General features: G+C 42.5%; 2 protein-coding genes across 3 annotated transcripts in view; both read right to left on the bottom strand.

Moving 5' to 3' along the window:
- The window catches only part of LOC129819589 (nuclear factor of activated T-cells, cytoplasmic 1-like), an 89,697-nt gene extending 88,224 nt beyond the window's left edge, over positions 1-1,473 (bottom strand). The window contains exons 1-2 of the mRNA XM_055875964.1: positions 1,386-1,473; positions 331-474 (exon numbers count right to left, since the gene is read on the bottom strand). The gene's annotated coding sequence lies outside the window, so the exon portion shown is untranslated. The remainder of the gene's footprint in view (positions 1-330; positions 475-1,385) is intronic.
- Positions 1,474-7,767: 6,294 nt separating this feature from the next.
- The window catches only part of atp9b (ATPase phospholipid transporting 9B), a 52,910-nt gene continuing 45,556 nt past the window's right edge, over positions 7,768-15,121 (bottom strand). Inside the window, exons 22-30 of one of the 2 annotated variants that reach the window (XM_055875962.1) lie at positions 14,645-14,789; positions 14,215-14,279; positions 13,882-14,037; positions 13,732-13,796; positions 13,469-13,577; positions 13,240-13,297; positions 11,890-12,093; positions 11,402-11,434; positions 7,768-11,040 (exon numbers count right to left, since the gene is read on the bottom strand). In XM_055875962.1, the coding sequence (XP_055731937.1) occupies positions 10,904-11,040; positions 11,402-11,434; positions 11,890-12,093; positions 13,240-13,297; positions 13,469-13,577; positions 13,732-13,796; positions 13,882-14,037; positions 14,215-14,279; positions 14,645-14,789 (972 nt within the window). In that variant the 3' untranslated portion in view covers positions 7,768-10,903. The remainder of the gene's footprint in view (positions 11,041-11,401; positions 11,435-11,889; positions 12,094-13,239; positions 13,298-13,468; positions 13,578-13,731; positions 13,797-13,881; positions 14,038-14,214; positions 14,280-14,644; positions 14,790-15,121) is intronic. The other variant, XM_055875963.1, reaches the window with a different exon arrangement.

Raw genomic sequence — 15,121 nt, forward strand, 5'->3', positions numbered from 1 at the left:
AAAGGACTGGGACCCTCACATCTGTGAGATTTCTTCCTTCAAAAGGACTGGAACCCTCACATCTGTGAGATTTCTTCCTTCAAAAGAACTGGGACCCTCACATCTGAGAGGTTTCTTCCCCAAAACTACTACACACTACAGTTCAGTATGGTTTATGGAGAATATTTTGGCTGAACCCTACAAGTGATTATTACAGATAAACAGTGCCATGTTCACAACCCCAAAACCTCCCCTTACCCACCCCTCTCTCCCTGACAGCCCTTCAGCCTGGACAGAGTAGGGCCCTTTGAGATACCTCCGTATCTGATGTCACAATCCTAATCACCTTACCTGCTGTTCCATATCTGGCCTCAACCGTTTGGTGGGTTAACATCCCTGGTATGACGTGGGTTGGCCGGCGCATAGTGGAAAAGACCTTGACTCGCATTTCTTTCCATAACGCTTGCCCTAAATCCAGTGCATGGCTTTATTTGTCTATGGACAAAAACATGGTAGAAAATGTCAACATTGAACAGATTTCCAAACAGAGCTATGATCAACACAAATGTTGGCCATGATGCTGAATCACCTGTTTGCTTTGGAAATATGATTTGGTAGGAAATTGAATATCCCTGATTCTGTGGTTGTGTTGCAGAGAGGTTTTCTTTCCATAACTAGCAATAAATTCATCATGACTGGGATTTTATGATGTGTTTCTTGATTCAATATCATAAACATTTTAAATGATCTTTCCACTTATAAGTACTGTAGGAAAGTTCAAATGGCTACAGCCCAATGACCCTAAAAATAGCGTAAAACGACGTGTTATTTTGTCATCTGGATGGGGAGGGGGTGTGGGTTAGGAGTGGATTGGAAAGGCTGGTAGATGGACGGAGGGGCTGGAGGGTGCACTGCCCACCCTCCGACCTCCCTCCCACTCAGCCTTCCTGTCTCCCATCAATGTGCTCCATTTTTCTCTGGCGCTGTGACGGAATCCCCCAGTCCATTTCCTGTTGTGTAGGGTGGTTGCCAGGTAACAATGGCAGGCATCCAGGGGAGAGGGAGTTTTCCGAAGCAGCGATTCCCCCAAGGCTGAGAGAGAACTCACAGCTCCCTAATACTGCACTAAACACAACCTCCACTAAACACACAGTATGCTTCAGCATTTTAATAGGTGTTTGGAGATCTTCCTTTCCTTGAGCACAGAGAAATCCCCTATCTTACAGAGTATAGTGTAAATACTGGCAATGTCAGACTACTAGACTGAGATATCTTCTTTAAACTGAACTCCTGCCAGAAGCCTGGATATTATATCTGGTCATTTTACTTATTTTGTACATAATGTTGCTGCTACCATCTCTTATGACCGAAAAGAGCTTCTGGATATCAGAACAGCGACTACTCACCTCGAACTGGATGAAGATTTCTTCTTTAATGAGTCCGACGGGAAGCGTATACTTCTTCCCAGAGACCAGGCCCAAATCCCTGTCATTCGCGTGAAGAAAAGAAAAGACAGAAATACAGTGGGCGGAGATCAGGGTGCCTTGTGAGAATTCATCAGCGAGTGGGTAGCCTACCTTTACCATCCGTTCTATTGGCCAACGTGCAATCATTGGAAAATAAACTGGATGATTTCCGTTTATCCTACCATCGGGACATAAAATTATCTAATGTTTCACCGACGACACGGATAATATAGAGCTGGCTGTTTTTTTCGTGCATCGGCAGGACAGAACAGCTACGTCTGGTAAGACGAGGGGTGGGGGTGTGTCAATTTGTCAATAACAGCTGGTGCACAATTGACCATTGTTAATGTAAATTGGCCAATATCAAATGGGTGGCCATTTGATATTGGCCAATTTACATTAACAATGGTCAATTTACATTGATACCCCCCTTTAGTTTTACACTGATGCTACTCACTGTTTATTATCTATGCATAGTCACTTTACCCCTACTTACATGTACAAATTACATCGACTAACCTGCACCCCCGCACATTGACTCGGTATCAGTACCCCCTATACATAGTCTCGTTATTGTTATTTTATTTTGTTACTTTTATTTTATTTTTTACTTTATTTTATTTAGTAAATATTTTCTTAACTATTTCTTGAACTACATTGCTGGTTAAGGGCTTGTAAGTAAGCATTTCACGGTAAGGTGTTGTATTCGAAGCATGTGACAAATAACATTTCATTTGATTTGTGTTGGTCATGCCTACTTAATTCAAACAGGTTGCATTGGAATTCTAGAACAAACTCAGTCAAATGGAATAAGGCATTTGGCCATTTAGTAACAAGATACAGTAGCATAATAGCATAATGGTAGGTCTTTCCAGCGTACAAAAAGCTGAAAATGTTATCGAAAATACACATTTGACAAAATGTTCCTCCACACATCTAACATTTCGGCAATGTTTTAGTGTTACACCCAGGGAATGGCTACCATCATGTTGTCAAGAAATGTCAAATAGATGCATCATCCTGCAGCATTTTAAAAATTCTCTCACTCACAACCATCTTACAAATTATTGATAATATAAATTCTCTGTTTACTGTAAAATCTAATTTGGACACTTATTACAGCTCTTTGATAATTTGCTCCAGTGAGCCCTTAGTTTGTGCTGATCATTGACTAATACTCCCTAGTATCTTCTATTTCATTATTCTTTGTGTGTAATTTTCACCCTCTTTTTCGTGATTACGATCTTGTCTCATCACTGCAACTCCCCAATGGGCTCGGGAGAGGCGAAGGTCGAGTCATGCGTTCTCCGAAACATGACCTGTCAAGCTGCGCTTCTTAACACCCGCTCGACTCACCCGGAAGTCAGTTGTACCAATGTGTGCGAGGAAACACCGTTCAACTGATGACCGAAGTCAGCCTGCAGGCGCCCGGTCGGCCACAAGGAGTCGCTAGAGCGCGATGAGCCAAGTAAAGCCACCCCCCCCCGGCCAAACCCTCCCCTAACCATGGACGATGCTGTGGGACTCCCGGTCACAGCCGGTTGTGACACAGCCTGGGATCAAACCCCACTCTGTAGTGACGTCGCAACACCTTGATGCAGTGCCTTAGACCGCCGCGCCACTCGGGAGGCCCAGATTATATTTCATTCTAATGAAGGTATCTATATTATTGGGAGTAATGGGCTTACAGTAGCTTTGACATTGTGCACTCACCTGTGTAGACTTTCCACACCACGCGTACAGAATCTGATTTGACTGCCAAACCTGTTGACTAACAAAGAAAACATCCAAACCAGGGAGTCATAGAACACATGAACTAGTTGTGTTATTAAGCAAAAAAGGTCACAAACACGCTGATTTGCAGTGCTTGAAACTCTGTATTTATCTCAGCCTCCTCTCTTTAGTATACTGCAATGTCAAGTAAACCAGCGGTATTGCCATTTTCCCCGAAAAACACATAGAATAGGCTATTCTTTCTACTTACAGTACCTTTTCCTCTTTGTGAATGTGAAGCTGTGTGTGAAAACAAGGGGGAGATGAAAGTGAAGGTTTCCTAACATGAGCCATCAGACCATCATATTCATCGCTGGGTCACCCACTATCCACAGTGTTTCCTCGTACTCTCGAGGGGGGAAATTGATAACACATTGTTTTCTGCTTAGTGAGCAGCTCAAACCTGAATACTGTTTTTACAGTATATAGTAACCCCCCTCTCTGAGGGTAAAATATAAGAAAACAGTGTAATTACTGCTTCTGCATAGTGATGAGTTTTCTATTGATCAAGTCATTCCTTTGTATTACTTTACATTCGGAATCAATTACTGCCTTGGGAAAAGTTGAGGAATAGATTAGCCCACAGACTAACATGAGGCAACCTAATGGGCCCATGAGGGATGGATACCACAGAGACCGTTGCAGAAACGTATACTACACCACACATTTTAAGAGCATAGTCCTGCATACACTTCAGTTGCTTTGACCTCAACGAGCCATTGTTTAGAATGGCTCATTGCGGGACGAAGCAAACACTTCGACAGTCTTCAAATGTACTTGATTCTTAAACAACCTTTTTAGATTAATTGTCATATCTTTCCAGTGTCTGGTCTTTGCCTCCATCTTGTGGTCAAAAATGATTCTCCATCAGCATGAATACAATACTGAGGGTTACCAGTATTATAACCAAAGCCAGTACAGTAGCTAGGTTTTAAAAACTCTCTGATACAACAGTTACCACTCAAATCAGAAAAAGTTAAACAAGAAGAGTTTTTAACGAGATATAAAATATCCACTTAGTTCCTTGAGCATGATGACATTAGGGAATTGTTTTTAAGGTGCGCCAATCTAAGTAACATAATACAAAACCCCATCAAAATCTGTCAGATTAAGCTAGAGATACACTACATGCTCGTCAAACGTCTAATTCCAAAATAATGGGCATTAATATGGAGTTTGCTGTCTCTGCCTGGCCGGTTCCCCTCTCTCCACTGGGATTTTCTGTCTCAATCCCTATTACGGGGGTTGAGTCATTGGCTTACTGGTGCTCTTCCATGCCGTCCCTAGGAAGGGTGCGTCACTTGAGTGGGTTGAGTCACTGACGTGATCTTCCTGTCCGGGTTGGAGCCCACCCCCTGGTTCGTGCCGTGTGGGAGATCTTTGTGGGCTATACTCTGCCTTGTATCAGGATAGTAAGTTGGTGGTTGAAGATATCCCTCTAGTGGTGTGGGGGCTGTGCTTTGGAAAAGTGGGTGGGGTTATATCCTTCCTGTTTGGCCCTGTCCGGGGGTATCATCGGATGGGGCCAGTGTCTCCTGTCCCCTCCTGTCTCAGCCTCCAGTATTTATGCTGCAGTAGTTTGTGTCGGGGGGCTAGGGTCAGTTTGTTATATCTGGAGTACTTCTCCTGTCTTATCCGGTGTCCTGTGTGAATTTAAGTATGCTCTCTCTAATTCTCTTTATCTCTTTCTTTCTCTCTCTCTCTCGGAGGACCTGAGCCCTAGGACCATGCCTCAGGACTACCTGGCATGATGACTCCTTGCTGTCCCCAGTCCACCTGGCCGTGCTGCTGCACCAGTTTAAACTGTTCTGCCTGCGGCTATGGAATCCTGACCTGTCCCAGACCTGCTGTTTTCAACTCTCTAGAGACAGCAGGAGCGGTAGAGATACTCTTACTGATCGGCTATGAAAAGCCAACTGACATTTACTCCTGAGGTGCTGACTTGCTGCACCCTCGACAACTACTGTGATTATTATTATTTGACCATGCTGGTCATTTATGAACATCTTGGCCATGTTCTGTTATAATCTCCACCCGGCACAGCCAGAAGAGGACTGGCCACCCCTCATTGCCTGGTTCCTCTCTAGGTTCCTTCCTAGGTTTTGGCCTTTCTAGGGAGTTTTTCCTAGCCACCATGCTTCTACACCTGCATTGCTTGCTGTTTGGGGTTTTAGGCTGGGTTTTTGTACAGCACTTTGAGATATCAGCTGATGTAAGAAGGGCTATATAAATAAATTTGATTTGATTAAAACAAATTTTTCAACCGCTCCACAAATTTCTTGTTAACAAAGTATAGTTTTGGCAAGTTGGTTAGGACATCTACTTTGTGCATGACAAGTCATTTTTCCAACAATTGTTTACAGACAGATTATTTCACTGTATCACAATTCCAGTGGGACAGAAGTTACATACACTAAGTTGACTGTGCCTTTAAATAGCTTGGAAAATTCCAGAAAATGATATCATGGATTTAGAAGCTTCTGATAGGCTTATTGACATCATTTGTGTTAATTGAAGGACTACCTGTGGATGTATCTCAAGGCCTACCTTCAAACGCAGTGCCTCTTTGCTTGACATCATGGGAAAATTAAAATAAATCAGCCAAGACCTCAGAAAAAAATTTGTAGACCTCCACAAGTCTGGTTCCTCCATGGGAGCAATTTCCAAACGCCTGAAAGTACCACGTTCATCTGTACAAACAATAGTACGCAAGTATAAACACCATGGGACCACGCAGCCGTCATAGCGCTCAGGAAGGAGATGTGTTCTGTCTCCTAAAGATGAACGTACTTTGGTGCGAAAAGTGCAAATCAATCCCAGAACAACAGCAAAGGACCTTGTGAAGGTGCTGGAGGAAACTGGTACAAAAGTATCTGTATCCACAGTAAAAATGAGTCCTATATCGACATAACCTGAAAGGCCGCTCAGCAAGGAAGAAGCCACAGCTCCAAAACCGCCATACAAAAGCCGGACTACGGTTTGCAACTGCACATGGGGACAAAGATTGTACCTTTTGGAGAAATGTCCTCTGGTCCGATGAAACAAAAATAGAACAGTTTGGCCATAATGACCCTCGATATGTTTGGAGGAAAAAAGGGGAGGCTTGAAAGCCGAAGAACACCATCCCAACCGTGAAGCACGGGGGTGGCAGCATCATATTGTGGGGGTGCTTTGCTGCAGGAGGGACTGGTGCACTTCACAAACTAGATGGCATCATGAGGATCGAAAATTATGCTGATATATTGAAGCAACATCTCAAGACATCAGTCAGGAAGTTAAAGCTTGTTCGCAAATGGGTCTTCCAAATGGACAATGACCCCAAGCATACTTCCAAAGTTGTGGCAAAATGGCTTAAGGACAACAAAGTCAAGGTATTGGAGAGGCCATCACAAAGCCCTGACCTCAATCCTATAGAAAATGTGTGGGCAGAACTGAAAAAGCGTGTGCAAGCAAGGAGGCCTACAAACCTCACTCAGTTACACCAGCTCTGTCAGGAGGAATGGGCCAAAATTCATCCAACTTATTGTGGGAAGCTTGTGGAAGGCTACCTGAAACGTTTGACCCTAGTTAACCAATTTAAAGGCAATGCAACCAAATACTAATTCAGTATATGTAAACTTCTGACCCACTGGGAATGTGATGAAATAAATAAAAGCTGAAATAAATCACTCTACTATTATACTGACATTTCACATTCTTAAAATAAAGTGGTGATCTTAACTGACCTAGGACAGGGAATTTTTACTAGGATTAAATGTCAGGAATTGTGAAAAACTGAGTTTAAATGTATTTGGCTAAGGTGTATGTAAACTTTCGACTTCAACTGTACATTTGATGCAGCATTATGACGACTCATTGTCACAATGGTAGGGATTAACTGAGCTGGTAATTGATAAGTCATTGTTTCATCGCAGCCATGCGTGGACAGAGTCCAGGAGCCAAGATGATTTTGGATGTTAATCTATGGCAGGACCCAAAGGGCTTAAATGTTCGATGTCTACCCTTACTAAGGACTTAGACTTGGCCTGTGACGTAGTGTCCCCATTAGTGACAGAACACTGAGCCCATCACAGCGCAATGCTCCTATCTTCTGCTGGCTTGCCCCACCACCACAGAAAGCACTGAGCTAGGCTGAAACACCAGCATTTTGGAGCTGCCTTACTCAAGAAAACAAAAAAGAGACCATGTTTGTATGCGGCTTTATTAACTCAATAATATATATATATTTTTTTACATTGTTTGCAAACTTAATGTGTGACATCGTATTAATGCCAAAATAACATGCAAAATTGGCAATCCACCCACCCCCCAAAAATATATATAGTTCATTTATTTTGCTGCTAAAAATGTGGGGCTCAAAACAGGTGGGACCCTGAATGATGGTCGCCACTGATTCTGATCTACTTTCCGTCTGTCTTTTTAGCCATTTATGAATGTGTTATTCAATGCGTTTCTATGGCCTAAAGTAGTAAAGGACAAATTCAATATTATATCAAATAAAATATTTTATACCTTTAAGGTTGTTAAGCAATCACACCATATGAAGCAATTATTTGTTAAAATGTCAATTTATTGCTCATTAAATCAATCGTAATACCATAAATTGCAGTCTATGACATGGAATGCAAGTCCTCAACAGATTAAACCTGCATAACACCATACAAACAGAGCACAAGTATCAACAGAAAAACACATCGTTAGACAATTGGGATCAAGTTAACTTAAAAAATATATATTTGTATTAAAATGACAGCCATGTCTATACGTCACTCATAAATAAAAATAACAGCCTAGTCTGCCCCATACAGCGTTGCCATGTACAGTATGGTTGCCACAATTCTATTCAGGACATACAGGAATGATTTACCTGAGTTCAACTCAAATGGGATACAAAAACATGGCAACCCCTTCCACAGAGAAATATACAACACTTACAGTACAGACAAAGACAATCAGGAAAATAGATCCGCGTGAGCGTCATGATGCATGTATTCAATTGTGTTTGGACTAGGCATTTATATCGAACTAAACGCACACACACTCACATGGCAAGAATGATAAAACTCATTCCTCCAAACCCGCTGTCAAGTTTCGTCTTTGCATCCATAGCAGGGTGAAAGTCAGTTTCGTCTCAAGCCCAGAAGACATGATCAGAGGTTAATAAAGATACTGTCAAATTAGTCATTGTCAGAGGATGCCTACAAAACTACGGCCTTAATATTCTGTGGTTGTTTGAGATTGAGAAAGAACAGTAGTCATCGTGAAATATTGTCAGAAGTGAGTGGTTACAGCAAGGTATATATATATATATCCCTTGTGGTCATGCTGCTGACCCAGGAGATCTTTCAAATAAGAAACAGAATACTCTAGCTAGTCTAGCTAATCCGGTGATTGACAAATCGGAGCTACGAGTGCCGATTTCCAAACGCAACAATCAAACAATGAGGCACAAACGCAAACTGGCATGTCCAGCAACCAGGGCTGGCAGCCAATGACAAACACACATCCCTATAGAGTAATGCACTGTGTTCAAGGCCAGGATGCAAGGAATACAATTGCCTAAATCAAATTAACTACGGAGTGCTGGTTTCTACTCTCAGGAATTCATGAAGATATTTGATATGATATTCAGCATCTGGAAAAGTAAAGGACTTATTGTACAAAGAGAGAACATTCAAAGCCAGTTGGGTGTTGTTCCCAGAACAAATAATTTACACTTTTATTTGCAAAATGTAGCTTAATGTATGTTTTCCCTAAGTACACTACCGGTCAAAAGTTTTAGAACACCTACTCATTCAACGGTTGTTCCTTATTTGGACTATTTTCTACATTGTAGAATAATAGTGAAGACATCAAAACTATGAAATAACACATTAGGAATCATCTAGTAACCAAAAAAGTGTTAAACAAATCAAAATATATTTTATATATGAGATTCTTAGCATTCTCTCAAACAGCTTCATGAGGTAGTCACCTGGAATGCATTTCAAACAGGTGTGCCTTGTTAAAAGTTAATTTGTTGAATTCTTTCCTTCTTAATGTGTTTGAGCCAATCAGTTGTGCTGTGACAAGGTAGAGGGGGGGTTTACAGAAGACAGCCCTATTTGGCAAAAGTCCATATGATGGCAAGAACAGCTCAAAAACACCTAGAGAAAATACAGTCCATCATTACTTTAAGACATGAAGGTCTGTCAACGTGGAACATTTCAGTTACCTCTGCTGCAGAGGATCCTTATAGTCACCAGTCTCAGAAACTGCAGCCCAAATAAAAGCTTCACAGAGTTCAAGTAACAGACATCTCAACATCAACTGGTCAGAGGAGACTGTGTGAATCAGGCCTTCATGGTTGAATTGCTGCAAAGAAATCACTAGTAAAGGACACCAATAAGAAGAAGAGACTTGCTTGGGCCAAAAAACAGGCGCAATGGACATTAGACCGGTGGAAATGTGTCCTTTGGTCTGAGGTCCAAATTTGAGATGTCTTTGTGAGACGCGGTGTGGGTGAACGGATGATCTCTGTATGTGTATTTCCCACCGTGACGCATGGAGGAGGAGGTGTGATGGTGTGGGGGTGCTTTGCTGGTGATACTGTCTGTGATTTATTTAGAATTCAAGGCACACTTAACCAGCATGGCTACCGTAGCATTCTGCAGCAATACGCCATTTTATCTGGTTTGGGCTTAGTGGGACTATCATTTGTTTTTCAACAGGACAATGACCCAACACACTTCCAAGGCTGTGTAAGCACTATTTTGCCAAGAAGGAGAGTGATGGAGTGCTGCATCAGATCACCTGGCAATCCCCCGACCTCAACCAAATTAAGATGGCTTGGGATGAATCGGACCGCAGAGTGAAGGTAAAGCAGCCAACAAGTGCTCAGCATATGTGGGAACTCCAAGACTGTTGGAACAGCATTCCAGGTGAAGCTGGTTGAGAGAATGCCAAAAGTGTGCAAATCTGTCATCAATGCAAAGGGTGGCTATTTGAAGAATATCAAATATATTTGTATTTAACACTTTTTTGGTTACTACATGAATCCATATGTGTTATTTCATAGTTTTGATGTCTTCACTATTATTCTACAATGTAGTGCATAGTACAAATCCTTGAATGAGTTGGTGTTCTAAAACCTTTGACCGGTATTGTAAGTACAGTTAAGCGTCAGGGTACAGTAGTAAAATGCTGCACGCGTTAAATTCGTATTGACAGTGCTTAGGAATCAAAGTTGTAAATCACAAATTAAACCATCATACTGGTATCTCTACTCAGTACAGAGATTAATAAAGTTGAATAAATCACTTTTTTTATTTTTATGCAGAACTACATATACAAAAAGGTAAACGCGGAAACCATAGTCATCGAGTTATAAAAATTTAAAAAAGACACTTGAAGCGATTCGGTTGGAAGTGCATTTAAACAGAAGGCAAATTGACCCGAGCCTTCCCGTCCAGTCCCTTTTTAGCATTTGTGTGGCGTGGTCTTTACAAGCATTACCACATTCCAGTGACATAAATCCATACAATACTCTATTCGTGTTTTTGCTTCTAGTGACCTCTTTTAGGTTCCCTGTCTGTCAATCACTGTGGATCAGTAAAAAAAAGCCCTGAAAAAAAAAGGTTGGATCATAGAGAGCGTAAGAAAGATAATTAGGGGAGTTGTGTAAGCAGGATAGAGCTTAAAATGGCTCATGAGGACAGCTTGGAGTAGCTGGGTGGGGAGAACTTGCGCTTCAGGTATTTGATGATATAGAGAGGGAGACAGCTGACGACGGTGATCACGGACACCTTCCAAAGGAAGGCTGGTGTCGTGATGAAGCCCAGGTCTGGTATAAAAAAACAACACAGGTTAGAAATGTTGATGTACATTAATTTATTATCACTATATTTTCAATTTATTTAGTTGATAATTATGGATCCATGTTTTCTGTTTAAAAAGAGCTTTTGCACACATGCCTGGAATGAGACATCACTGAGTGGAATGGTAAAACAATATAAGTAGCAGGAGAATATGCTCGAAACGTCACATCAAATATGGCTGCAAAAGACATGGTCAGAGTCTGGTCACAGAAGGAACACGAACAGGGCTGAGCAGTCACAGCACGGTCACAAAAACAGTGACGAGAGGAAAGTGTGAAAAGGAAGTGGAAGAGAAGAGGTAGCGTTTCCACAGTGCCGCACACCTACCCAGAAATGCTCCATAGGTCACCCTGCCTACGCCTGTCCCAAGGACACGTACAGTAGCAAAAGAGAGGATGAGCAGCAGAGAGAGAGAGAGAGAGACCAAATGAGTGCTAGCATGAGAGAGAGAAAAACAGGGAAAGAGATACGGGAGCGAGCGAGAGAGAAGATGGCAGACACGAACAAAGCACAGACCTCCAAGGTTGAATTGGGTTAACTGAAACATAAGCGCATCAAACTAAAACACACAAGCTGCAGTGCAGTGTAGTGCAAAGGGTGAGACTGTTCCACGACAAGATTAAAGTGTTTTTGTAAAAAACTGCCCTCCACATAACAAAAAAGCAAAGAGCAACATCAAATAATTTCCCCTCAACACTTATCAGCACAAATGCAAACAGCATACTATTTTTTTTGTTTTTTACTTTGGCCCTAAAGGGATAAATAACATTTAATTGGGTTGTTTTTTCCCCCTCAGGTAAACAACATTTGCTTACCGAAGTACTCATTGAGGAAGGCAAGCGAGGCTATGTAGCAGCCCAGACTGAGGAACTCTGCTAGCACCATGAGCCAGTGCCAGGTTCGGATGTTGAGCGCCACCATGAGCAGCTCGGTGAGGATCAGCGCAGTGAAGGAGATGGCCACCACGTGCACAAACTCAGACTCAAACAACACCAGTGCGCCGTACATCAGGATACCGCCTGGGGGCGCCACAAAGAAGTGTCAGTGACGTAGTACCGGTTGAGTAACTGTCTAACCAGCATGAGAAAGAAACTAGAGAATGATCAACTAGAATGAATTCTAGTCATCAACTAGAATACATTTGTTTCGAGTTAATAACAATAAGACCTAACATAAAATGTACCGGCTTATTCTTTTAGGGAACCAAATATGACAAGTACATTAAGCCTTTGTTTTGGATTATTTCTTAAGTTACTTTGATCCCCAATGCTCACTGAAAGTCTGTTATTCAAAATATGTATTAGGATTCAAGTAAGTCTTAAGACACAGGATCTGACTCAATTACAGTATTTATGAGGGCCAACAGACAATGTGTCCAAGTGTATCCAAAAACCAACCAGGTAGACCACTGAGTACTGTAGCATGACAGTCATTCATCTATTCTATGGTGGTGCCTACTGTATTTTGATAGCCTTTCATTTAATTATAACACGCCGCAAATTGAGCTTAATAGCCTATTACTGATCACATAATTGCCTTTTCCATACAGTCTACATACAGTGCATTCCTGGGAGTTAAACTCTGTAATAAATTAAAACCGACGATCGTGGCCTGATATTTTTTCTCCCCCCTCATATCTCCCTGTTTTTCCATTGGACTTTGGTAATAGACCTTTAATTAAAAAAACGAGAGCTGTCAGGAAGTGACGCTTCAGTAAGAACATAGATCTTTCTCAACACGCTGCATGGCTTAGCGATTACAGAAATATCGATTTACTGGACAGACAAAAGCCTGCGTGTAACTGCAGATGACGCTTGGAAACCTAAGCTACTGAGAAACAGGACTGTCTTGAGAGTCAGGGGGCCAGGGGACTGACGGTATCGCACAGAGTAAAAATGATGAAATATAAGTGTGGTGCCTGGATGAACGGTCAGTAATAAAAGGTGTTTAAGCCAGTACGCTGCGCTTCGCCCAGGTTGCTTTCAGAAAAGCTGCCTTACTGTGCGGATGGATCATTTGGATATAAGAGTTGTGCACCTGGCCGACATCTTCAGAATATCCATAATGTTTAGAAGCACCCTCCCCTGTGTTAGTATTCATCATCAGAACTGTGTTAAGGAAATCTAACTCAGAAAGCTACAGGAGTATCCTGTCAATTCTCTTACCTTGGTAAATACTGATTAACACCCAAATGAGAAAAGTCTTGAAAGACAAGGAACGACCCTAAAAGAAGAGAAAAATACAGAATTGCAGACATCATAATCGAACTCCTGTCAAAACACAACTTTTGAATTCACTTTAACCTGTTAAACCCTGAATGAAAATAGAGTCCGTGGAAATTGACCATCCATTCCCCGTCCAGCCTGTATTATATAGGAGAGGTTGTCATTGTACCTTGGTGAGGTCTTTGTAAAGCTCAGGGTACAGCAGGGCCATCTCTGGCTTCACGTCCTGGTCCAGCACCAGGGAAAATACAGGGAACATAGTGTAGATGGTAGAATACCTGCACAGAAGGGGAGAACACAGGACCGAGTTAATACAGAACACTGTGCCAGTGCATCAATAGAAAGGGTCACACCGTCTCATGTTTAGATGCATGCACATACTGTACGCGCACATGGAAACAATTGCCCGTAGAAATATAGACAACCACATACCCAACCATGAGAAAACCCTGGTACAAAGGGACTGATGCAAAGTAGAAAATGGAAGAAAACACTGCCTGCAAAGAGGGAGAGAGATGACACGTTTCATTCAAGTCCTTCCATATTCAGGAGTAGTAACATAAACATGTTCAGGTCTGGTACCTGCATGGTTGATATGATCATGCCTCGGTGCATGACAAACTGGCCCAGGGCTGCTGAGCGCTTGTAGCTGTTCCTGCCGTGGACCATGAGCAGCCGGCCGATGTGCTTAAACTGAGTGATGGAGAAATCTGCCGCCAGGGATGCCTGCTTCCCCTCCTGCACGGGGAGAGCAGTCATGAGAGCACAAGTGCGTAATGTTATTCTACGGAAGGACACACCCCATATCCCGCTAAATACGGCACCCCACAACAGGTTATGCATTTCATTTTATCGGACTATTAAACGTTATAATATGTGGATGGGATAAGAGGAGGAGTGATAAGGGCTGTGTACCTTTCCTTCAATGCCAATACCACAGTCTGCTGCCTGGATCATACTGACATCATTACCTCCATCACCTGGGAGAGACAAGAGAGCCACACGTCAGCCAAAGGCTCAATAATAACATGGAAAAGAGCCTTATGGAAATAAGGCTTACGCCCCAGGATGACGACAGAACAATGTCACTGATGCTTGTGCTGTTTGATTGCCATCTTGTGGACATAATAGGTGTGTACCTTCTCGTACTGGGTTTAGTTTCTTCTTTTTCAAAAAAGTAGTCAATAGTGAGGTATATTACTGGTAGGAATTGTCTACAATTGACTTATTTAATCATTTGGCATTCATTGTACACCGATCATTGTAGCAGTTGTGTCTGATACAAAGGATGAGAGTGGTTAGTTGTTATGCATCTGGGTCTTGCCCAGGGTGCAAAGGGGCTCACCTATGGCACAGGTTCTGTTGGCTGTGTGCTGCTTGAGCAGGTGGACGATCTGGGCTTTCTGAGTGGGGGAGCAGCGACAGCAGACTACCGCTGGACACTGACACGCCAGCTCCACAAACTCATGCTCATAGTACCGCAGACACACCTGTGGGAGGAGAAACATACTGACACGCCAGCTCCACAAACTCATGCTCATAGTACCGCAGACACACCTGTGGGAAGAGAACCATACTGACACGCCAGCTCCACAAACTCATGCTCATAGTACCGCAGACACACCTGTGGGAAGAGAAACACACTGACACGCCAGCTCCACAAACTCATGCTCATAGTACCGCAGACACACCTGTGGGAGGAGAAACATACTGACACGCCAGCTCCACAAACTCATGCTCATAGTACCGCAGACACACCTGTGGGAGGAGAAACATACTGACACGCCAGCTCCACAAACTCATGCTCATAGTACCGCAGACA

The sequence above is a fragment of the Salvelinus fontinalis genome, chromosome 22 (genome assembly GCF_029448725.1).
Source record: "Salvelinus fontinalis isolate EN_2023a chromosome 22, ASM2944872v1, whole genome shotgun sequence".
Taxonomy (NCBI): Eukaryota; Metazoa; Chordata; class Actinopteri; order Salmoniformes; family Salmonidae; genus Salvelinus; species Salvelinus fontinalis.